A 25,690-nucleotide genomic window follows, 5' to 3' on the forward strand; every position below is an offset into this window, starting at 1 on the left:
TTGTGGCATGGGAGGCTGCTAGGTTCCTGCCTGGTCCTCTGGTTCTGCCTGTCCTGAGCCTCTGCGTTCTCCTCCTGTCCCTCTTTCTTGGGCACTGAACACGCCCTGACATCAGGGACTGGAGTGGCCGCAGCCTTGTGTCTTCCTGAGCCCGGCACGCTGCTTGTCAGTAGGAGGTGCCCATCCACTCCTGCTGAGGTGAGCTGAGGGGAAATGCAAACGAGAGTCCTGTGTGCACCTGCTCTGTGGGAGGCGCGTCAGAGAGCAGCGGGCTGCCCGCCGCGTCTCCGTCTCCACCCTGCGCCCAGCACCGGCTGCCCAGTGGTCCACGCTCACTCTGGCTCCCGAGGGCTGGCACTCTGGCGGCTGCTGTTCTTTCTGAAGCTGGAAACGGGGAGAGACAGTCAGACAGACTCCCGCATCCGCCCGACCGGGATCCACCCGGCACGCCCACCAGGGGGCGACGCTCTGCCCATCAGGGGGCGATGCTCTGCCCCTCCGGGGCATCGCTCTGCCCCGACCAGAGCCACTCTAGTGCCTGGGGCAGAGGCCAAGGAGCCATCCCCAGTGCCCGGGCCATCTTTGCTCCAATGGAGCCTTGGCTGCGGGAGGGGAAGAGAGACAGAGAGGAAAGGGGGGGCGTGGAGAAGCAAATGGCGCTTCTCCTATGTGCCCTGGCGCCAGGAATCGAACCCGGGTCCCCCGCACTCCAGGCCGATGCTCTACCGCTGAGCCAACCGGCCAGGACCTGTTCTCTTGCTTTTAGAGAGCACAAATATTTTCTCCTTTCTCCCTCTCCTGGTCTAGGTGTTAATCCCTACTGCACAGCGGAGATAGATTTTCCAGTGACCAGGAAGACCGCTGCTTCCACGGACAGGCCGCCATACTCCCTCTGCAGCAACAGAAAGTCCTTGTCTCAGCAGCTGGACTGCCCTGCAGGGAAAGCTGGGGTGAGGCGACAGTAGGGGTCCCAACTTAGAGGGGGCTGGAGAGGGTTTCGGGTAGTTTCATGTCCACAGAAATGCAGGGGACGGGGACCCGCCTAGTGAGCATGGCCACCTCTAGGCAAAGGACCACATCAGGACTGTGACCTACTGAGCGCCCCCTTGTGCCAGAGACTTGCAACTGCTGCTGCTTCTGTGCATTAGCAGCAACCTTGCAGAGAGCATTCCACGTGTGCAGACCCCGCACTAGGCTGTATGAGGATCCCGTATGTCACCTGCACAGTAACCCAAGAGGCAGACGAGGGGAATGGAGACTGGACAAGTTCACATGGATTGTCAGAGACAGCGGACACTTGATGGTGGATCTTCTGGCCTCCACCACCTGGTTTTTCATCTCTGTGACATATGACTTGCTTTACACATACTGCCTCTCATTCTTAAAACAAGCTTACAAAAGCATTAATGTTAGCTTCATTTTAGTATATCTTAAGACCTAAGGGGCCAGCCTGACCAGGCGGTGGCACAGTGGATAAAGCATTGACCTGGGACACTGAGGACCCAGGTTCGAAACCCCGAGATCACTAGCTTGAGTGCGGGCTCACCAGCTTGAGGGATGGGTTGCTGGCTTGAGCGTAGGATCATAGATATGACTGCATGGCTGGCTTGAGCCCAGAGGTCATTGGCTTGAAGCCCAAGGTCAATGGTTTGAACCCTATGGTCGCTGGCTTGAGCAAGGGGTTACTGGCTCAGCTGGAGCCCCCTGGTCAAGGCACATATGAGAAAGCAATCAATGAACAATGAAGGTGCCGCAACTATGAGTTGATGCTTCTCATCTCTCTCCCTTCTTATCTGTCCTCTGTCTTCTCTTTTTCCTTCTCCTTCTCGCTTAAAAATAAAAGAAGGAAAAAAAGACCTAGGGGGCCGGAATTTGAACCAAGTCCTGGGTGGCTCCCCAGTCCATGCCCGTCCCACTATGGGGCATCAGCATGCAGACGGGGTCTTAGCATAGAGGAAGCACAGTGTCCCCCATACGTGTCACTCCAACCTGCCTGTATATATATTTGTTTCCCAAGCCCCAGCCCATGCACAACTCACACAAGGGCCTCATGCTGCCACTCATGGCCACACAGCGCCCTCTGGTGGCGTCACCTTGCCCTCTCTCCCTTCTTTCTGGAAACCCCACCCCATCCTTCAGAAGCTTTCCTAACACCCCCTCTGCGGAAGGGACTCCTGACCCTCCCAATGCCCATCACCAGGGCTTACGGGTCTCAAATCTCGCTGCCATCACTTCTGTGCTCTCTCCATGGCACACTGCGAGCCCCAGGGCGGGCTCCTGGTCGAGGTGTGTTTGACCTGCGCAACACACAGCAGATGTTTGAAAATTTTATTTCTGTCTTCCCTCCCTCCCTTGAGTAATCGTGTCTATGATTGCAAATGGGAAGCAATGGTGTCCCAGTGTTTGAAAAAGATGGCTTCCCAAGTACAGATGATTTTACAGGCAAGGAAACTGAGGCAGGAGTGTAGCTTCTCACCCCCCTTCCCGCAACCGGGTCAGATAGTTGGCAGAGCCTGAGAAGCAACAGTCCGTGGGGCTCCGAGTCCCAGCGCTAACCACCGTGCCACACTGTCCCTCGCTGAGGCTGCTTCCTGCAGCAGGGTGTGTGTGCAGCATGCCGCCCTCCTGTGAGCTGTCACCTCCTGCCTGCCTCCCCGGATTTACCTTCTGAGTTTTCAGTTCTTCAGGTTGCTGCCCCTGCCCACCACTGCCTGTCTAGCACCAAGAAGGGCCTCAGTTAGCGTGCCTTGAATTTTGTTGAGGCATTCCTAGAAGCCGGCTTCCAAACCTCGCTGGGGCCTTTGGTGATAGGACTCGTCCTGGGTCAGGGTGGTCGGTGACGGTACCCGGGCCTGCTGCCTAGGCAGTCCTGACTGAGCCCCGGCTGCTGGGCTGCAGGGAGATCGGGCTCAGGGAAGCCGGCTCCTGGGGCCACCACAAACAGCCCGTCTGGGCCAGACCCTGGCCACGCCCACTCAGCCACGCCCACTCAGCAGTGGAAGGCATTGTGCGCAGGCAGGCGCTTAGGGTAGAGGGTATTCGGGTCCTCTCCTTGGCCGGGGCCTCTTCCGCCCAGTGAGGTGCTCTTGTCTTGTGGACTCATCACTCCCCACTTGGTCCATCCCCGCAGGGCGCGTCCAGACCCACGAGGTCCCTGAGCACAGCTCAGCTAGCGCAGCCCTCAGGGGGCCTCCAGGCTTCTGTCATCTCCAACATCGTGCTGATGAAAGGCCAGGCCAAGGTAAGCAAGGACCGCTGCCAGCGGAAACTTCTGGAGTGACACCAGATTCTGAGGAGCTGCTGTGTCAAAGGGAAGATAAAGACAGGCAGTGGAGATTCTGGCTCCAGATATAAATATACATATGAACGCGCATCTGTGGAAGAGTGGGAGGGACCCACACGTCTAGACTCCCCCCCCCCTCCTTCTTCCCTCTCTGTCCTGGGAGCTCAGGGAGAGGTGAGAGAAGACAGCGGAGGAAGGCTGTTATTGTTCCTCTGATCAAAGGGAGTGACTGTCTCCAGTCCTGAGTTGTAGCCAAGCAGCCCCACTTTCTGCTTAGAAATCACAATGCTTGTTTCCCCTCTAGAACACAACCAATGAGTTAGGTGCTGTCAGCATCATTTCACAAGAAGGTTAAGTGAGGTCAGACAGGAAGTGATCCACCGGGAACGGCCAGTAGAGGGGAGGGTCTCCGGCCAGGGTCCCTCTGTGTGAGGGAACAGCAGACTCGTGCAGACACACTCCAGATGCCACACAGTCCTGTCTGGCCTCAAAGTCACAGCTCTTCTCATTCTTGTTATGTCTCGGGACCTGTGAGACCAGAGCTACCTGCTCCTCCCTGGGGTCTTTGTTCAGGGCTAAGGCAGGCCCTCAGGAAATGTAGCCCAAATGCATAGAAGCCCAGGGACCACTCTTCAGTCTGATATCTCCTCTTCTTCCCCAGGGCCTGGGCTTCAGCATCGTCGGGGGAAAGGACAGCATTTACGGCCCCATTGGAATTTACGTCAAAACCATCTTTGCCGGCGGAGCCGCTGCCGCTGATGGCCGACTACAAGAAGGTACATTCCCAGCCCTTCCTGTCATTGTCCCTGTCCTCCCTAACTCACACTTGTAGGGAAACCAGACTCAGTGCATCCAATGAGTTGTAAAAAGCTCCCTGCAAGCCTACTGCCCTCTAGGCTCTAGGAATTGAGAGACTTTCCAGTTCTGATTCCTCTTATGAGGAGTTCATGGTCTACCCGGCTCCTGTCCTCCCCTCCTGCCCACTCTGCTCCTGTCAGCCACCTGCTCCTAGCTCTTCAGGTGAGGGAAGCCCTGGTCATCCTGGGAGTAAGGGGCCTGGTGACATGGGGTGCCTCCTGAGTGTCCTGCACTGGCTTCTTGTCCTGGAGGGGCAGGGTGGGTTCCCAGCCTTAATTCCACCCCAAAGTCATATTTGGATTGTTGGGCAATAGGCTTGGCCCAAGGAACTCCCCAGGTTTAAACTTAGGGGGCAGAATGCAGGGTCAGGCCGCCGTGGAGTGCAGGGGAGCCTCTGTGGATGCTGCCCTCACACGGGAGGTTTAAAGGGAGGTGACGTCACAGCACTGCCACTGTCTTTTGTCAGGCAGGTTCTGTAAGCCAGACTAGGTTGGCAAACAACAGCCCAGATCTGCCCGTTGTCACACAGCTCATGGATGAAGAATGGCTTTTTTGTTTCCTAATGATAAAAAAAAAAGTCAAAGGGATTTTTGATTTTTGTGTCATATGTAAATGAAATGAAATTCAGGTTTCAGTGTCCATAGGAGAGCTTCACTGGGACATGGTCACACTCATTCATTTGCCCCTTGTCTGTGATGCTTTGGGCTACAAGGGTCTGCAGAGCCTACATTTACTCTGCGGCTCTTTATACAGGAAGTGTGCCGCCTCTAACCTCATGCGGGGCTGTGCCTGTGGGCTTTATTATGTGGGCAGTGAGACCCTCTAACCCAGTGGTAGTCAACCTGGTCCCTACCGCCCATTAGTGGGCGTTCCAGCTTTCATGGTGGGTGGTAGCTGAGCAACCAAAGTATAAATAAAAAGATAGATTTAACTATAGTAAGTTGTTTTCTAAAGATTTATTCTGCCAAACAGCGAAAATCCGACATAAAGTACTTGGTTAGTAATTATTATTATATGCTTTAACTTGCTGTAACTCTGCTTTATAAATTTTGTATAAAGTAAAGTTACTTCCCTATTTTATAAATCACCATTACTGTGGAACCGGTGGGCGATTAGAAAATTTTACTACTAACAGAGATACAAAAGTGGGCGGTAGGTATAAAAAGGTTGACTACCCCTGCTCTAATGGTTCCGTCATGTGGGAGGGACAAGCTAGGATCAGGGTGTTTAGATGACTCAGGAACCAGAGTGCAGGGGGAGGTTGGCTGGCGAGACACCAGAAGCAGGAGATCCAGCTCAAAGGCCCTGGTGACAGCTGGTCTGCAGTTCCTGAGAGCCTGTCCTGCAGGGAAACCCTGGGAGGAGGAAGGTGCTGGTGGGACAGGTGACAACCTCTTAGCAGGTGGCCAGGGCAGGGAAGGTCACAGGAAACACGAAGGTTTCAGGTCTTAGGAAAGATAGATGATGTGTCACAGAGGGTAAAAGGTGGAGGGGGAGGAGGAAAAGCAAAAGCAAGGCAAATGAGGTCAAATGGGTTCTTAATTTTTACTTTTTAAATTACAGTTGACATGCAATAGTGTATCACTTCAGCTGTCCAGCATAGTGGTTATACATAGTATAATTATGAAGTCATCTGCTTATAAGTCTAGTACCCGTCTGATACCATGGTTATTACAAAGTTACTGGCTATATTCTCTATGCTGTGCTTGACATCCTCGTGAATATTTTTTTTTTTTTTTCTGAAGCTGGAAATGGGGAGAGACAGTCAGACAGACTCCCACATGCGCCCGACCGGGATCCACCCGGCACGCCCACCAGGGGGCGATGCTCTGCCCCTCCAGGGCGTTGCTCTGCCGCGACCAGAGCCACTCTAGCACCTGGGGCAGAGGCCAAGGAGCCATCCCCAGTGCCCGGGCCATCTTTGCTCCAATGGAGCCTTGGCTGCGGGAGGGGAAGAGAGAGACAGAGAGGAAGCAGGGGGGTGGAGAAGCAAATGGGCGCTTCTCCTATGTGCCCTGGCCGGGAATCAAACCCGGGTTCCCCGCATGCCAGGCCGACGCTCTACTGCTGAGCCAACCGGCCAGGGCATCGTGAATATTTTTATAACTTAGTCCTTTTCCCTTTTTCACCCAGCTACCCAACCACCATCCCATGTGGTCACCATCAGTCTGTTCTCTGTATCTATGAGCTTGTTTCTGGGGTTTTTTTGTTCTTGTTGTTCATTTATTTTGTTTTTTAGATTCCACATGTAAGTAAAATCATATGATATTTGTCTTTCTCTGACAAGCTTTTTTTGCTTAATATCATGCTGTCTGAGGCCATCCATATTGTTGCAAATGGCAAGATTTCATTCTTTTTTATGACTGTCGTATACCATTTATATATAATTGGTGGTATATATATATACCACCTCTTCCTTATCCACTTGTCTGCTGATGGGACACTTAGGCTGCTTCCATATCTTGGCTATTTTAAATAATGCTGCAAAGAACATAGGGGTGCAGATATCTTTTTCAATTAGTGTTTTAGATTTCTTCATATATATGCCCAGAAGTAGAATTGCTGGGTCATAAGGTAGGTCTATTTTAACTTTAAAAAATATATATTTGTAGTTTATTGATTAATTTTAGAGAGAGAGGAAAGGGGACAGAAAGATATATATATATATATATATATATATATATAATATCAGTTTGTTGTTCCACTTATTTATGCATTCATTGGTTGATTCTTGTATGTGCTCTGACTGGGGATCGAACCTGCAACCTTGGCATATCAGGATGATTCTCTAACCAACTACTAAGCCAGGGCTCTATTTTTCATTTTTTGAGCAGCCTCCATACTGCATTCCGTAGTGGATATACCAATCTGCATTCTCACCAACAGTGCACGAGGGTTCCCTTTTCTCCACATCCTCCTCAACACTTGTTTCTTGATTTATTGATAGTAGCCCTTCTGACAGGTGTGAGGTGGTATTTCATGGTGGTTTGAATTTGCATTTCTCTGACGATTACTGATCTTGAGCTTCTTTTCATATGTCTGTTGGCATCTGTATGTCCTTTTTGGAGAAATGTCTATTTAGGTCCTCTGCCAATTTTTTAAATTGACTTTTAGAGAGAGAAGAAGTGAAAGAGAGAAAGAGGGAAATATTGATTTGTTGTTCCACTTATTCATGCTGTCATTGGTATGTGCTCTGACCAGGGAGCAAACCTGCAACCTTGGCATCTTGGGATGATGCTCTAACCAACTGAGCTACCTGGCCAGGGTCTCCTATGCCCATTTATCTGTCTGTCTATCTATCTATCTATCTATCTATCTATCTATCTATCAATCTAAAGTGAGAGGAGGGGAGGTAGACAGACTCCCACATGTACCTTGACTGGAATCCACCCCCTAACCCCCATCTGGAGCTGAATCAACCAAGCTATCCTCAGCGCTAGAGGCTGATGCTTGGACCAACTGAGCTATCCTCAGTGCCTGGTGCTATGCCAATTTTTTAATCAGATTGTTTTTTGATGCTAAGTTGTATGAATTCCTTATATGTTTTGGATATTAACCACATTATCAGATATACCATTGGTGAATATCTTCTCCTGTTTGATGGGTGGTCTTTTCATTTTGTGGATAGTATCCTTTGTTGTGCAAAACCTCTGTGTTTGAGGTAGTCCTGTTTATATATTTTTTCTTGTTCCCCTTGCCCAAAGAGGCGTATCCAAAAAAATAAAAAAAAAACTACCAAGAGCAATCAAAGAGTTTACTGCCTATGTTTTCTTCTAGTTTTGTGGTTCTTAAATTTAAGTATTTAATCCATTTTGAGTTATGGTGAAGAAAGTAGTCTAATTTTATATTTTTGTATGTGTGTGTCCACTTTTCTCAGCACCATTTATTGACTAGACTCTGTTTATTCTATTGTGTGTCTTGCGTCCTTTGTCATAGATTAATAAACCACAAGGGCATGGATTTATTTCTGGGCTCTCTGTTCTGTTTCATTGATGTACATGTCTGTTTTTATGCCAGTACCATACAGTTTTGGTTACTATGGCCTTACAGTATAGTCTGATATCAGGTAACATGATACCTCCAACTTTGTACTTCTTTCTCAAGATTTCTTTGGCTATTCAGAGTATTTTGTGGTTCCATGTAAATTCTAGGATAATTTGTTCTAGTTCAGTGAAAAATGCCATTGAGACTTTGATAAGGATTGCATTGAATCTGTAGATTGCTTTGGGTAGTATGGACTTTTTATTAATGTTAATTCTTCCCATCCATGATCATAAGTATATGCGTCCATTGAAGATATTATCTCTTCTTCAATATCTTTCTTCAGTGTCTTAGACTTTTCTAAGTACAGGCTGTTTACCTCCTTGGTTAAAATTCCTAGGTATTTTCTTTTTGATGCAATTATAAATGGTATTGTTCTCTTTCTGATACTCTTATTGATGTATAAAAATATAACCTACTTCTGAATATTAATTTTGTTTCCTGCTATGCACTGAATTTATCAGTTACAATAGTTCCTTGATGGAATGTAGGGTTGTCTAGGTATATTACCATGTCATCTGTAAATAATGACGGTATTACTTCTTTCTTTCTAATTTAGTTTATATTAGTTATTTTAAAAGTGTGTCTGCTTTCACTCCTTGAGTTAGAATCTCATGTGGACAGAGACTTATCCTTTCTTTCTTTAATCTAGTTTAGCAACCTAACAGATTAAGTGATTTGAATATTCTCCCCACCCTACCTCTAGCCTTCATTTTCCACACACATTAAGAAGAGAGCACATCTGAATTCTAGAGAAAAGAGTGAAAGTGCCCAAGTGCTAGCAGTTTTCCAAAGAAACAAAAACTTTACAGAAACAAGGAACAGCTTTAAATCTGGGCACAGCACACTGAGGAGTTGATTACGGGACCCTAGGAGCTGCTGTTAGGGGGCCTCAGGGTTAGGGGCAGGATCTGACTGTCCACTGGGCTGGGAGACATGGCCGGGGGTCCATGCACACCTCTGGGAGACTTTAAAGCCTCCACAGTAAAGAGCTGCACCTCATGAGGGCCAACGGCCTGAGGAGAGTGATAGGAGGATGTAACTTCGTCCACGTCTTCTTGGGTTGGAAAACAGGCCACAGTTATAGTCTATATTGAATGCAGGGATTTCTAAGCTGAGACACTACTATATGTTAAAAAATAATTTCAACAACCAGAGAAATAGGATGTATTATGCACAATAGGACCTTAAATCAGATGGCAATGGTTCTTACCAGTAAGAATCAGGCCAGAAATCCACAGAAAAAAAACTGTTGGCATCTTAATGGCACAAACAGCACTGACTATTGAGAAAGTGTTCCTTATCTGCGTGCTGATGGAATGGAAGGAAAGGGAGACAGTGGTGCACCATCCACATCAACACGGGTTTCTGGATACAAAAGAAAAAATTGTTCTGTGTTGTGAAGAATTTCGTGAGCCTCACGCAGGATGGGCCCTGGGGACCTGCCAGCCTGGAGCGGGGACTTCACGGGTCATCGGTTCCTGGCCATGGCGAATGCAGTGAGGGCAGTAGGGAGGGGGTGCCGTGAGCGTGCGAGGAAACAAAGGCAGCGGGACTGAGCGGCGGGAAGGGCAGGAGCTGGTAGGAGGACAGGTTAGCTGAGAAAATGGCACAGAAAGAAGCGTTTAACTGCCTAGCCCCCTGCTCAGCAAACTGTGGCTCGCAAGCCACATGGCCCCCTTAGTGCGGCTCTTCCACAAAATACCACGAGCGGGCGCTACCTCGATAAGGAATGTACCTACCTATATAGTTTAAGTTTAAAAAATTTGGCTCTCAAAAGACATTTCAATATTTGTACTGTTGATATTTGGCTCTGTTGACTAATGAGCTTACCGACCACTGGCCCTAGACCAGCGGTTCTCAACCTGTGGGTCGCGACCCCGGCGGGGGTCGAACAACCAAAACACAGGGGTCGCCTAAAGCCATCAGAAAATACATATTTCCGATGGCTTTAGCCGCTGAAAAGCCGCGCTACCGTCTGCAGCAGTGCTATTCAGCTTGAACGCACGCCGTTGTGGACGTGCGTTCCAAACTGAATGCCTGCGGTCATGCGCAGACGTGATTGCATCATCCGTCCGGGGTCTAAGGGGCGGGGAAGCGGGGGAACGCTCCACAGTCCATAGCAGCGCATTACGTGTGTGTGTCCGGCGCTTGCTGACGTCATCAGTGGGCGGGTGCAGCAAGCGCCGGAGGACAGAAGCCTAGGAGGCGGAGAGGCAATGAGAATACATAATGCATATCAGGTATTTACATTCCGAATCATAACTGTAGCAAAATTACAGTTATGAAGTAGCCACCAAAATTATTTTTTGGTTTGGGGTCACCGCAACATGAGGAACTGTATTGCGGGGTCACGGCATTAGAAAGGTTGAGAACCACTGCCCTAGACCATTTCATATGGGCATGACCCTCCATATGGGCACGCAGCTGGCGTTGGTGTGGGCACCATGTTAGAAGGAGACCTCGCTCAAATCGTGGGCAAGGCAGGAAATGGTTTATGGGAGCAAATGGTGTGGGGTGGGGCGGCAGCAGGGAAGGATGTAAAGACAAGAGGTGGACAGGTGTCGCAGTCCAGCCACAATGAGTCTATTACGGGGTCTTCAAATGGGAAAAGGTATAGAACTGAAATAAATGATAGACAGGGACTTAAAAGATACACACACACACACACACACACACGCTCAGGAGGATGCCACAGCAAACAGTCTCTACTGTTCCTTAGCCATAATGTGGCTGCTCCCGGAAGCACATCCACTTTTATTCATAGAAAAAAACGTGGTCCATCAGCAATTCAATTAAGTTTCCAAGGCAACTCAAAGACAACCCCCACCATACCATCCAAATCTACTTTACACTAATAGGAAACTAGCTTCCAGCCTCCTCCAGAGAACATGGGTGAGACAAACGAGAATCGGGTGTAGCTCTTTGTTAACTAGGCAGGTGAGGTGTGGTTTGGGCCCAGCACCTCTGTTCAGATTGCAAAAATACCCTGTTGATTAATTCGGTCCCCAACAGACAAGGACCAGGTCAGGCCAGGCCACACGTGCCTGCCTGGCTAAGAACCCTGATCCCCTGGAGGCTAAGAGGTGCCAGAGGGGGCCCATCACGCTGCCCCTCCAGCTTCCTGGGTGGGGGTGGATGCTGCATGAGAAATGTCTTAATGGTGCTTTGTGGATTGTGCAAACGCTGGGCTGGTGGGTGGGACTGGAGTTCAAGGTGAGAACGATGTCCCAGATTGGGCAGCACGCTTGTTAGTCACGACTCCTCCCTGTCTCAACAGGTGATGAAATTCTGGAGCTCAATGGTGAATCAATGGCTGGACTGACACATCAGGATGCTTTGCAGAAGTTCAAGGTGATCATTTATCATCGAGATAAAGCCCAATTCTGGCAAAGGAACTGGGCTACCAGTGTCACCCTCCTCGTTCAGACCTACGGTCCTGTGCGACCCTCCATATGGGCACGCAGCTGGCGTTGGTGTGGGCGCCATGTTAGAAGGAGACCTCGCTCAAAAAATAGCAGACTGATCGGGATCGTTCCAGGGGATGCTTCAGTATTGAAGACTGATAGATCTGTTTTAAAACATTCTATGTTTTTATATTGATATATTTCCAAATCAGTTTCAGGGTTTTGTTTTGTTTTTGTATTTTTCTGAAGCTGGAAATGGGGAGAGACAGTCAGACAGACTCCCGCATGTGCCCGACCGGGATCCACCCGGCACGCCCACCAGGAACGACGCTCTGCCACCAGGGGGCGATGCTCTGCCCCTCCGGGGCATCGCTCTGCCGCGAACAGAGCCACTGTAGCGCCTGGGGCAGAGGCCAAGGAGCCATCCCCAGCACCTGGGCCATCTTTGCTCCAATGGAGCCTTGGCTACGGGAGGGGAAGAGAGAGACAGAGAGGAAGGGAGGGGGTGGAGAAGCAAATGGTTGCTTCTCCTATGTGCCCTGGCTGGGAATCGAACCCGGGTCCCCCGCATGCCAGGCTGACGCTCTACCACTGAGCCAACCGGCCAGGGCCCAGTTTCAGGTTTTTAAAGCAATTGCTAAACAACATTTTTGAATCTCCATCTAGTTCAAGACTAATGTTTATATGTATCACATATATGTCCTATGTATAACATGTGCTATCTGCATACATACACACAGAAATGTCATATATGTGTACACATACACACACACACACACACACACACACACACACACGGTTACTCAGGCCCATGTTTGCACCTTGCCCACAGTCAGTCCCAGATGCCACAACACCCTCTCTTTCCTTTCAGCAAGCCAAAAAGGGGCTGCTCACCCTCACAGTGCGGACCCGCCTGACGGCCCCCCACTCCCTGAGCAGCCCCCTGTCCCCCCCGCTGTGCCGCTCCCTGAGCTCCAGCACCTGCGTGGCCAAGGATAGCAGCTCCTTCCTCTTGGAAAACCCCGAGGCTCCTGCCAGCACCGCCAAGCCCAATTACAGAATCATGGTGGAGGTTTCTCTGAAGAAAGGTAGGAACGTGTCCCCTGGAGGGCTCTGCTGCCCTCCTCTGCACCCTTCTGCCTGGGCTTCCCACCTGGAGTCGTTTCCCACACTTTCCTCCCCCGGAGTCAGTTCAGAGGCAAGGCCCTGTGGTCTGGGAGCAGATTGTATGGGCCACTGCTTAGCAGAGGGGTTGGGGCTCTGCGTGTGGAGAGATGCCAGGGGACACCGTCTGGACCCAGTCAGTGTCCTAGCGCAGGGGCCAAAACACAGAGAAAGAAAGCAACTCCCCCCTGCCACCCCTTCTTACTCTACTTGGACCTGAAGTCCCTTAAAGCCTAAGCCACCATGTGTGGCCCCTTAACTGCTCTCCTGGTTTCTATTCTTGACTCCTCATATTTCTTTCTCTTTACAGCAGGCAGTCATATTTGTGAAAACAGAGATGAGGTCAGGCCCCTTCCTTGTTGAGTGCAGGCTAGTCCCTGGTTCACAGAGCCCCACTTAGGATGGTGCGGCCCCTCCACCCAGCTCCTTGTCCCACTGACCCTGTGACCAGCTACGGCCGGCAGCGGGCATGCAGCTTCTCCCCTTTGTGCCTCTGGTCTGTCGCCACACCTCTGGTTTATTCTTGTCACTCATATTTTAGCCTAAATGTTTCCCCTCTGAAGCCTGAAGCAGCCATCCTGTCCGTTCTAGCACATTCCTCATTAATTTCTGCATAATCCTTAATAGTCTCTGACACCTTCTTCTCTCCCTCCCTCCTTACCCCTTTCCTCCCTTCCTTCCTCCTCTCCACACTTGGCACTCAGCATCCTTACTGCCTACATCACAGTTGCCGACCCTAGAGCAGCGCCACCCACAGTGAGTGTCCTGTAAATGCAGGGACTCAGGGCCCTAGTAAGTAGAGGACAGCAACTGACCTGTGATGGTGTTTGGGCACGTGGGCCCCTGACAGACCAGCATGCCCCTGGGAAAGCCTCAGTCACCCCCTGTTCTGCCTGCAGAGGCCGGCGTTGGTCTGGGCATCGGCCTGTGCAGTGTCCCCTACTTCCAGTGCATCTCGGGCATCTTCGTCCACACGCTCTCTCCGGGATCGGTGGCACATCTGGATGGACGGCTCCGGTAGGTCCCCGTCTCTGGTTTTGAAAAGACCCCTGATTTGCAACAGAAGGGATTCCCTAGGCTGTCAGGAGGTTACTTTGGAGGCAAGACACTCGGAATGATCCAGCAGCATGGAAATGACTGGGGAATGTGTTAGACAGGCAGAACCTAGGCCCCTCCTCAGACCTGCCAATCAGAATCTGCATTTACCAATGCCCTGGGGCTGTCTGCACGGGGAGGCTGGGAGGCCTTGTCTGGGGAAACCGGGGCAGAAGAGGAAACGTGAAGGAGCCACGCTTTCACCCCGATTTTACTAAGTGGAGAGAGGAGTGACGTAAGTAGGCGTGTGGACGAGGTTCACCTGCATATTCTATGTAGAGAAAGAAGCTTGCTGAGCAAATATGTAGATTTCACTAAATTTCTTGGTGGCCTAAAGAAAATATTTTCAGGTATCCCTTTGTAAAAAAAAATTTTTTTTTTAATTTTATTTATTCATTTTAGAAAGGAGAGAGAGGGGGGGGGGGAGGAGCTGGAAGCATCAACTCCCATATGTGCCTTGACCAGGCAAGCCCAGGGTTTCGAACCGGCGACCTCAGCATTTCCAGGTCAACGCTTTATCCATTGCGCCACCACAGGTCAAGCCGTAAAAAAATTTTTATTTGTATTCAGTTATCAGGGTGATATTGGTTAATAAAATTATGTAGGTTTCAAGTGTATGACTCTAGAATACGTCATCTGTGTACTGTATTGTGTGTCCACCGCCCCAAGTCAAGTCTCCTTCCATCACCATCTACCCCTCCCCCTCTTCTGCCTCCCCACTCCCATTCCCTATTCCCTCTGCTAATCACACTGTTGTCTGTGTCTATGGGTTTTTTGTTTTGTTGTTTAATCCCTTTACCTTTTCTTACTAAAATCCCACAAGCCCCCTCTCCTCTGACAACTATCAGTCTGTTCTCTGTTTGAATCTATTTCTGTTTTATTTATTAATTCATTTTGTGTAATAGATTCCACATGTGAGTGAAATCATATGGTACTTGTTTTTCTCTGACTGACTTATTTCACTTAGCATAATGCTCTCCAGGTCTATCCATGCCAGAAGTGCCCAAACTATGGCCGGCGGGCCGCATGCGGCCCCCTGAGGCCATTTATCCGGCCCCCGCCGCACTTCTAGAAGGGGCACCTCTTTCATTGGTGGTCAGTGAGAGGAGCATAGTTCCCATTGAAATGCTGGTCAGTTTGTTGATTTAAATTTACTTGTTCTTTATTTTAAAGATTGTATTTGTTCCCGTTTTGTTTTTTTACTTTAAAATAAGGTATGTGCAGCGTGCACAGGGATTTGTTCATAGTTTTTTTTTTATAGTCCGGCCCTCCAACGGTCTGAGGGACAGTGAACTGGCCCCCTGTGTAAAAAGTTTGGGGACCCCTGATCTATGCTGTTGCAAAAGATGAGATTTTCTTTTTTCTTTTTTTTTATGGCCACATAGTATTCCATTGTGTAATGTACCGCAGCTTTTCTATCCACTCACCTACTGACGGCACTTGGGCTGCTTCCAGATCTTGGCTATTGTAAACAATGCTGCAGTGAACATAGGGGTGCACATATTCTTTCAAATTAGTGTTTCAGGCTTCTTTGGATATATCCCAGAAGTGGGATGGCTGGGTCAAAAGGCAGTTCCATTTTTCATTTTTTGAGGAACCTCCATACTGTTTTCCACAGTGGCTGCACCAGTCTGCCTTCCAACCAGCAGTGCAGGAGGGTTCCCTTTTCTCCACATCCTCACCACACTGTTGTTTATTGATTAATTGATGAGAGCCATTCTGACAATTCAGGGCTGATATCTCACTGTGGTTTGTTTGTTTGTTTTTGTATTTTTTTTTTTACAGAGACAGAGAGAGAGAGGGATAGACAGGAACGGAGAGATGAGAAGCATCAATCATTAGTTTTTCATTGTGCATTGCAACACCTTAGTTGTTCATTGATTGTCTTCTCATATGTGCCTTGACCGCAGGCCTTCAGCAGACCGAGTAACCTCTTGCTCGAGCCAGCGACCTTGGGCTCAAACTGGTGAGCTTTAGCTCAAACCAGATGAGCCCTCGCTCAAGCTGGTGACCTTGGGGTCTCGAACCTGGGTCTTCCGCATCCCAGTCCGATGCTCTATCCACTGCGCCACCGCCCGGTCAGGCTCACTGTGGTTTTAATATGCATGTCCCTGATGATTTAGTGACATTGAACATCTCTTCATATGCCTATTGGCTACCTGTATGTCTTCTTTGGAAAAGTGACTATTCAGGTCCTTCTCCCATTTTTTAATTGGATTATTTGTCTTTTTGGTGTTGAGGTATAGGAGTTCTTTATAAATTTTGGATATTAACCCCTTATCAGATGTTTCACCAGTAGGCATTACTGACTTATTTACAAGTAACTTGTAAGAAAAGTAGAAATCTAAAATTTATTTTCAATAAGTAATCTGGATGTGATAACAACCTTTTTTTCCCAGTTTAACTTGTTACTTTATGTTCATATGTAGAATATGTGGTCTCATATAGTCTGACGTCGTGTGTACTCATAATGGGTTAGGTTTTGCCGAATCAGCAGAGTTTTGACATCTTGTTTAAGGTTTCCCTGTAATTGCACTCTGCAGAGGCAGCCCTGGTTAGGACGGTGTCCTGATGGAGCTCCTGAGGTAGAGGGGGATTTGCTGTCACCTGCAGGAGGGTGACAGCCAGTCTGCTGACCCACTGAGCTGCTGTTACCTGGGCATGGCCGCAGACTGGGGCTGATTGCTTTAGTGCCAATACCTTCAGACAGTCTTCCCTCCTAGACCAGCAGTTGGGAGCGATTGTTCGGGGAGGTTTTGCTTTTCTGGGCATTTGGTGCTGTATGGCTGTGCTGCTTCTTCTGTTGCAGCAACAGAAGTGTGTCCTTTCATTTCAGTTATTAAGCAGACCAGCTCAGCAGAGGTGTAGGAAGAGGGGACAGGTGACCTCAGTGGAGAAACGGTGCAGCCAGTAGGTCACCCAGGTTCCAGTCCTGTTCTGTCCCTGCTAACAACTAGCAAGGCCAAGGGCAGCAGACTGGGGCCACTGCCTGAGGTTTTTTTTAAAGTTTTATTGGAACAAAGCCACAGCCACTTCTTTACATATGGCCTCTGGTGGCTGTTTTCACGCTACAACGTAGTCAGTTGAGTTGTTGTGACAGGAGGCGTGGCCCAGAAGCGTAAAGTATTTACTAAATGGCCTTTTCAGGAAAAGTTTTTGGCCCGTAAACACGGTACTATTAACGAGAGTATCTGTCCCCCTGCCCCCATCAGTGACTGTCCCAATGCCACACTGATGAGCTTGCCCGTGGCTTCCTGTTCACACTTTCACAGGTGTGGCGATGAGATTGTGGAAATCAATGACTCCCCGGTGCACTACATGACCCTTAACGACGTCTACTCGGTCCTGAGTCACTGCAGCCCTGGCCCCGTCCCCATCACTGTCAGCCGGCATCCAGACCCGCAGGTAACGCCCTCCTGGGGCATCTTGTTTTTCCGAGGCTCACTCTGTTAGTACTAAAGTTGGAACAAAAAAAAAAATGACTGGATTTCAACCTCAATTTCTTGGAATGTGTTCCAAGTGTCTGAGGTAACAAGGCATGCAGAAGTTCACTGACCAGCTCTTAGACACCAGAGGCAGGGGCATTGCTGATGGCTCTTGCAGCTGGGGTACAGGCTCCAAGTGAGGAAAAGACTGACCCAGGGTCCTGACAGTGGGTGAATGAGACTTATCCGTCCATGCGCCTGGTGGATGCCCCTTTTGTGACTGTCAGGAGCTGAGCATCTGAGGTGAGTTCAAAGTACGCACACAGGTTGTGACCTGAAGTTCCCGGTCTCCTTGAAGAGAACGACCTAGAAATGACTGCCATACAGAGTGGTAACTACTATGGGAATCCCAGGAAACTGAGGCACGAACTATCAGCAGTTGTTTTCTTCTGGCACAGAATTTGAGGCAGGTCCTCCCATGCAGTGTGAATAGAGTTATGGAGTCAGGATGTCAATGAACAAAATCAGTGGGTTCCTTGCCCAACGTGCACATAGAAGCCAGAGTCTAAGGCAACAGGTTTTCCTTTTTTAAAACTTTACTGAATTTATTTGGGTGATAAATTTATTGGATTGATTTATTGGTTAATAAAATTATGTAGGTGTCAAGTGTGTGAGTCTAGAATACATCATCTGTATATTGTATTGTGTGTTCGCCGCCCAGAGTCAAATCTCCTTCCATCACCATTCATCCCTTTTACCCTCTTCTACCCCCCCCACCCCCGCCTCTGGTAATCACCACACTGTTGTCTGTGTCTATAATTTTTTTTTCTTAATCCGCGTGCCTTTTCCACCCAGCCCCACAACCCCCTCCCCTGTGACAGCTGTCAGTCTGTTCTCTGCATCTATGAGTCTGTGCCTGTTTTGTTAGTTCATTTTGTTCACTGGATTCCACATCTGAGTGAAATCGTAAGATACTTGTCTTTCTCGTCAGAGAGAAAGTGGCTTATTCCACTCAGCATAATAATCTCCGGTCTATCCATAATACTGTGGCAAAAGGTGAGGTTTCCTTCTTTTTTATAGCTGTGTAGTATTCCATCGTGGAAGTGTATCAGATTTTTTTTTTTATCTACTCATCCACTGATGGAAACTTGGGCTGCTTTCAAATCTTGTAAATAATTCTGCAATGAACAGCATTATTTAGTCTGATGTCAGGTATCATGAGTCCTCCAACTTAATTCTTCTTTCTCAAGAAGGCTGTGGCTATTCAGGGTCTTTTGAGGTTCCCTATGGATTTTTTGGAATATTTGTTTTAGTTCTGTGAAATACGCCATTGGTATATTGATAGGAATTACCTTGAATCTGTAGATTACCTTAGGTAATATGAACATTTTTAATGATGTTAATTCTTCTAATCCATGAACACGAGCTGTGCTTCCTCTTATTTGTGTCTTAATTTCTTTTAGTGTCTTATAATTTTTGAGTATAGGTCTTTTACATCCTTAGTTACATTTATCCATAGTATTTTGGCTTTTCTTTTGATGCAATTGTAAATGGGATTGTTTTATTATTTCCCTTTCTGATAATTCATTATCAGAATATAAATCAGTGTATAAAAATGCAATGATTTCTGGGTATTTATTTTGGTTCCTGCTACTTTACTGAATTTGTTTTTTAATTCTAGTAATTTTGGGGGGGGGAATCTTTAGGGTTCTCTATATACAGTATCATGTCAATAATGAAGCTTTACTTCTTCCTTTCCAACCTGGATGCCTTTCGTTTCTTCTTTTTATTTCTGTGGCCAGGACTTCCAGTACCATACCGAATGAGTGGTGAGAGTGACCGTCCCTGTCTTTTCCTGTTCTTAAGGGACATGCTTGTAATTTTTGCCCACTAAATATGATGTTGGCTGTGGGTTTGTCATATGTGGCTTTTATTACGTTAAGGTATGTTTCCCACTTTCCTGAGAGGTTTTTGTTGTTTTTTTTTAAATCACAAATTCGTGCTTGATTTTATCAAATGCTTTTTCTGCATCTCTTGATAGATCATATAATTGTTTATGTGGTGTATTACGTTTATTGATTTGCAGATGTTGTGCCAACCTTGCATCCCATAATTAATCCCACTTCATGATGTGTGATCTTTTTAATGTGTGGCTGGATTTGCTTTGCTAATATGATATTTTGTTGAGGATTTTAGCATCTATATTCATCAGGGATATTGGCCTATAGTTTTCTTTCTTTCTTTTTTTTTTTTTTTTTTTTTGTGTGTGTGTGTGTATTTTTCTGAAGCTGGAAACGGGGAGAGACAGACAGACTCCCGCATGCGCCCGACCGGGATCCACCTGGCACGTCCAACAGGGGCGTTGCTCTGCCATGATCAGAGCCACTCTAGCGCTTGGGGCAGAGGCCAAGGAGCCATCCCCAGCGCCCAGGCCATCTTTGCTCCAATGGAGCCTTGGCTGCGGGAGGGGAAGAGAGAGAGACAGAGAGGAAGGAGGGGGAGGGGTGGAGAAGCAAATGGGCGCTTCTCCTATGTGCCCTGGCCGGGAATCAAACCCAGGTCCCCCGCATGCCAGGCCGACGCTCTACCGCTGAGCCAAACGGCCAGGGCTGGCCTATAGTTTTCTTTCTTTGTAGTGTCTTTATCTGGTTTTGGAATGAAAATAATGCTGGCCTCATAATGAGCTTGGGAGTTTTCCCTCCTCTTGAACTTTTTGGAATAGCTTGTGAAGGTGTTAGTTCTTCTTTGAATGTTTGGTAAAATTCTGTGAAGTAACGCAACAGGGTTTTTTTGCAGAGAAATATGGTTTATCTTTCAGCCAAATAGGAGCCCAGAGATGAGGCTCAGATCGGTGTCTCCAAATAAAGACTTGAGGCTGCAGAGTCCCTGCCCGGGTCCAGTTCTGCTACTTACCGATTGGTGAGCTTGGACAGTTCGCCTAAGCTCTCTGAGGTCCGGCTGCTCAGCTGAGAAGGTTCTGTTGCCGAGGGCATGTCTCTTGTTTTGAGAGACTACCGTTGCCAGGCTGTGCCCAGCACTTCAGTTGATTTAGTCAGTATTTTTATTGTTAAAATACATTTAACATAAATTTTATCATGTTAGCCACTTTTAAGTATAGAGATCAGTGGCATTAGTACATTCAGTTCTGCAAGCATCACCACCATCTGCAGAGGTGTCCATCTTGCAAAGGTAACTCCCTCCCACAGCCCTGGGAACAAGCATGTGTCGCAGGCATCCCCAAACTACGGCCTGCGGGCTGCATGCAGCCCCCTGAGGCCATTTATCCGGGCCCCCGCTGCACTTCCGAAAGGGGCACCTCTTTCATTAGTGGTCAGTGAGAGGAGCACTGTATGTGGCGGCCCTCCAGCGGTCTGAGGGACAGTGAACTGGCCCCCGGTGTAAAAAGTTTGGGGACCCCTGATAGAGGGTGCTTGATATGAGCATGCACACGGGCTCATACAGTTGTGTGTGCTTTTGTGACTGGGTTTTTACTTAATGTAATGTCCTTAAGGGTCATCTGTGTTGTAGCACCTGTCAGAATTTCCTTCCTTCCTAGAGTGAAGTAAAAATTCATTCTGTGTATACACCATTGTTTGTTCATCCACTCATCAGTTGATGGACACTTGGGTGGTTTCTACCAAAATGGTGGTTGTGAAGAACTCGGCTGTGAGCACAGGTGGACAGACATCTGTGGGAGACCCCTCTTCTACTTGTTCTGGCCTGTATATCCACAAGCGGGGTTGTTGGGGGCGGGGGGGAGTTATATTTTTAATTTTCTGAGGAGCCTCCATAGTATTTTCCATTCTGGCGATACCAATTTACATTCTCATCAGGAGTGCGCAGGGGTTCAATTTCTCCCCATCTGTATCAACACTTGTTCCTCTGTTTTGATAGGAGCTGTGCTAATGGGCGTGTGGGTGGTATCACGGCCTCTGTGCAACTTCCCTAATGCCTAGTTATGCTGAGCACATTTTCCTGTGCTTATTGGCCATCTGTTTATCTTGTTGGGAGAAATGTCTATTCCGGTCCTTTGCCCATTTTTTAATTGGGTTGGTTTGATTTTGTTTTTCACTCTTTTGTGTACATTGTTGATTGACACAGATTTAATTCTGACCTAGTCTGGCTTATGTATATTTTATTTTGTTGCTTGTAGTTTTGGTATCAGTTCATGTGAAAACAAAACACCTGCCCTCAATGGGAGGTAGGTTCTATTGTTTTACAGAGGTAGGAATGGACGGCTAACTCCAATTAAGTGACTTGTCTAAGTGTACACAACTAGACACAGGGTGAAGTGGGACTTGAACGGAAGTGTGTTTGGCTTCAAGAGTCACACTCTCGGGTGGCTGATGATGATGGTGATGTCATGATAGCATTGTCAGGGTGGGTCAGTCCCAGGGTAGGCTCTGCAGTGGTGACTTCCCTGAGAGCAGTGGTTCTCAACCTTTAACACCCGAGGACCGGTGAAAATAGGAGAATGATTTTGGGGACTGCTAAGGCAGAAATCACCCTGAGCAGAAGTGGGTGTGACTAAGACCATCGGGCCTATAGTCTTCATACAGCGTCAGGGTGGTTAACTCGTTCACGGACCGGCCAGTGGATCATTGGTTGAAAAACACTGGCCTAGAGTTTTGTCACAGTGGAGACGGCTGGAGAGTTGAGGGGCTACCTTGTGACCCCTTTATTGTCAGTCTGGACTTTATCTAGCAGAGACTCGGGAACTGCTGATGCCCAGGCTGCGTCTGGAAGTGGAACGGGTTAGCGGTCTGCAGCATGGGCTGGAAGGAAGTAACCCGGGGGCCCATTTTGGGAGCCTGCCAGAAGGGTCATCGTGGTTTATCTGAGATGATGTCCATTTCCTAGGTCTCTGAACAGCAGCTGAAAGACGCCGTGGCCCAGGCCGTGGAGCACCTCAGGTTCGGAAGGGAGCGGCACCAGTGGAGTCTGGAAGGTAAGGGACACTGGGGACTTTCCTTTGGAATATCTTTGTCTTCTTAGCTTTGAGTTTATAGACATTACCTCACCCTGCACCCCAGGAATACATAAGAATGGTCATCATGGGCAAGCCTGGCCTACGGACAAGGTTTGGAAACTGGCATCTCACTAGCCAGATGTGGTTCACTTTATTCTTTCCTGGGAGGCACAAGATTTTACAGCCCTCTGAATGAGATACCACACACCCCTTCCTCCGGCTCGGGAGCCGTGGGGGATAACTGCCCATCCGCGTGTCCTATTAGCCGAAGTGGCTGGGCCTGCAGGCCCCCTGGGTCAGTCACTGCTGCTGGGCTGCCCTCCAGCAGAGCGGCCCCTGGAGGACGTCATGAGGGTCCACGCCTCCCCTCATGGTCAAGCTAGGCCTGTGCGTCTCAGGGCACCTCCCACGCAGACAGAATCAGGGCACCTCCCACGCAGACAGAAAGCGGGTGAGGATCCAGCCGGAAGTCCCAGAGCTCACTGCTGAGCCGACTCAGGTCCTGGGTGCGTCCTGACCAGGAGCCGGCCGCCTGGGGTGCAGTGTGCTGTCCAGACACTGCTGGCCCCGAGGCGCCGCTCTGCAGTGTCCCCTATGCTTCGACGCAGGTGTCAAAAGGTTGGAGAGCAGCTGGCACGGGAGGCCAGGGGCGGAGAAGGGGCGCGAGGAGAGCTCGGCGCCGCTGCAGCGCAGGGCGCAGCGGGTGATGGTCCGCTCCAGCAGTGACAGCAGCTACATGTCCGGCTCGCCTGGGGGCAGCCCCAGCCACGGTGCTGAGCAGCAGCCCTGTGACCTGGAGGACAGCACAGACAGCCCCACTGCGTCCCTACCGCAGGAAGCCGATCCCCTCCCGGAGAGCCCGCCCCTCCCCCAGGAGCAGGAGGACCACCAGCCACTGAAACTGAAGAAATCCTTTGAGATTTTCGTCAGAAAGCCCACGTCCTCCAAGCCCAAGCCTCCACCCAGGAAATACTTCAAAAGTGACAGTGACCCGCAGAAGAGCCCGGAGGAGCGCGCTGAGGTCCCCGTCCTGGTGAGTGCCCTCGGGTTGTGTCCGCGTTACATACAGTGCAGGTCAGGCTGCTCTCCTGCGGTTGTTCCCTGAACTCACCAGGATGGAGGGTCACGTGCCACGTGCCACGTGCGCCTGGGTCAGTGAGTACCGCTGAGGGCATCCCCCTCCTTATTTGTGGGGGAGGTGTACCTCCCGGCACCGCGTGGAGGGGCGGGGAAACCGCCCTGGCGCACTCTGGACGCAGACGCGTTGGGATGGCACTGTCAGTAAGTGCGCAGCCCCGGCTGCCATTTGATGTCCTGGGGAGGGTGGTCATGGGAAGCACTCAGGGGGTCAGGGGTGTGCGCGGCCTCTGCCCCACGTGGTCCCCGGCACAGTCAGCGCACCGCCCAGCAGCAGCCAAGTCTGCCTCAGTCAGGGACTGCTTCTGCTCTCCCCTCTTTCCCCCTCCTCTCTCTCTGCTGCCTCTGTCAGCCCCCTCCTCACTTGTCTCCGCCTCTCCTCCTCCTCTCTCTCTGTGTCCTCTGTCTTTCCCTCTCTCTCAGCTTCTTCTCTCCCCTCCATTCCCTCCGTCTTGTCTCCTCTTAACTCTCTCTCCAGGAGCCAGAAAGGAGGGGTGGTGAAGGAGACAGGAGAAGAGGGGAGGAGGAAGGAGAGAAAGAAGGAGAGAGTAGGGGAGAGGAGAAGGAGATGAGGAAAGGGGGAGAGAGACAGGTGGAGAGAGTGACGAAGGTGGGGTGACAGACGAGGAGGGAGAGAGTGAGGCAGATAGGGCTGAGGAGAAGGGAGAGCAGAGAGCAATAAGAGTGGAGACAGAGACAGAGATAACAGAGGAGAGAGAGAGATGAGTGGGGGGACAGATAACAGGATAAAAATAGGGAGAGCAGAGGGGAGTGAAACACACAGGATAAAGGAGAAGAGAAAAGAGAGCTGAGGAGAGAGGGAGATAAAAGAGAGGAGGGGAGAGAGATGGGGACCCAGGAGGGAGAGAGAGGGCAGGGGTGAGACAGGAGAGAGGGATGCAGTGAGGGAGAGAGATGGGGACCCAGGGGAGAGAGAGCCACCACTCACAGGCCCTCAGTGCCACAGGATCCACTCTCGGAACCGGAACCGGTACCCTTGACGTCTGCAGTCTTGATTTCTCAGGCCCACCAGCGCCAACAACAGGAAACCAATCCACACCTCAGATTTGAACCTGCTGCCAGAGACTGTCATTTCAGAGACATAGTTTGCTTTTTATTATATGTCCCTTTATTAATAGGCTATTATTTTACTACTGAGCAGTACCACTGACTTCTTATCAATTATTGTTGGTACAATCCTAAAAAGTAATGAACCTTGAATTACCAGTATTGATTACTACCTTTTTAGTAGCCTCGTTCCCTACAATTACTGCAGACCCCTAACTACCTGACAGCGCACATCCTCTAACTGTGAGCTACCATGAACACCAGCCTGTCTGCCTGCCCCAGAGACTTAAAACCACCCACGGTGTCCCCCTCCGCCACCCACACAACCCAGACCTCGGGCCACCCCAGGGAGCCCCACAGGAGCAGAGGCTCCGCAGCCGCACACCCGCACTGTGAGCGAGCTTGGGGCCACGGCCTGAAAACAGTCTGCTCACCAACAGCGGCAGGTGACTCCCAGGAGCCGTCACCCACCTGCCTTCACCTACAACAGCTGAGCTAACTGGAAAGTGACCCGTATTTACATCACGGTTTAACATCTCTGTCATTCCTACAGAATACACTGCTGTCACCACTCAGTCCTCCCACTGCAGGCCAGTGACAAACACCACGACGGGGAGACACACTGACAGCACCAGCCCGCCCTCCACACGAGGGGGCACACTGACTGCCCACCCCTCCGTCAACATGGGCACGGCATCATCTAAACATTGCTCATCTAGTAATACAGACTAAAAATTCTTACTCCATATATAAGAACATGACATTTTTTTTAGAGCCCGGAGTGCTGTTATACTATGGGATCAAGAACATGACTTTTTGAAACCTAATTTTAAGGACAGGAATTATCCATTGGTCTAAAGACCTGCAATTTCTGAAACTACAAATAAAAGTAAAAAATCTATTTGTCTTCTCAATAATTCCTCTACTTATCCGAACAATCAAAGCGACCACCTCTAAAACGTACAAAAGGAAGATGCACCCAAACTGTGTGAAAGAACCAGAGTTGCACACGCCTTTGTCACACGCCTGATCCCAACGATAACATCCATCCAGCTGGGCCGAGAAACATTAATCTAGAACTGACGTTGGGTAACTGTTCGAACTCTAAAAATAGCACTAGGACTCCAGCTCAGCAATTTTCAACCCGTGCGCTGCAGGAATTTTTAAAACCTGCAATACCTGACTATTTAGTTAAGGGCACTGATCTCTTTCTCTTTAGATTGTCAAATAAAAAATAACAATA

The 25,690-nt window shown here is 49.2% G+C and overlaps 1 protein-coding gene across 1 annotated transcript in view; it reads left to right on the plus strand.

The window, feature by feature from the left end:
- The window catches only part of IL16 (interleukin 16), a 94,517-nt gene that overhangs the window by 58,679 nt on the left and 10,148 nt on the right, over positions 1-25,690 (plus strand). The window contains exons 4-12 of the mRNA XM_066238353.1: positions 808-950; positions 3,131-3,241; positions 3,945-4,059; positions 11,463-11,536; positions 12,461-12,677; positions 13,653-13,770; positions 17,121-17,253; positions 22,134-22,221; positions 22,851-23,275. Of these exons, the coding sequence (XP_066094450.1) occupies positions 808-950; positions 3,131-3,241; positions 3,945-4,059; positions 11,463-11,536; positions 12,461-12,677; positions 13,653-13,770; positions 17,121-17,253; positions 22,134-22,221; positions 22,851-23,275 (1,424 nt within the window). The remainder of the gene's footprint in view (positions 1-807; positions 951-3,130; positions 3,242-3,944; positions 4,060-11,462; positions 11,537-12,460; positions 12,678-13,652; positions 13,771-17,120; positions 17,254-22,133; positions 22,222-22,850; positions 23,276-25,690) is intronic.

Source organism: Saccopteryx bilineata, chromosome 7 (assembly GCF_036850765.1).
Source record: "Saccopteryx bilineata isolate mSacBil1 chromosome 7, mSacBil1_pri_phased_curated, whole genome shotgun sequence".
Lineage (NCBI taxonomy): Eukaryota > Metazoa > Chordata > Mammalia > Chiroptera > Emballonuridae > Saccopteryx > Saccopteryx bilineata.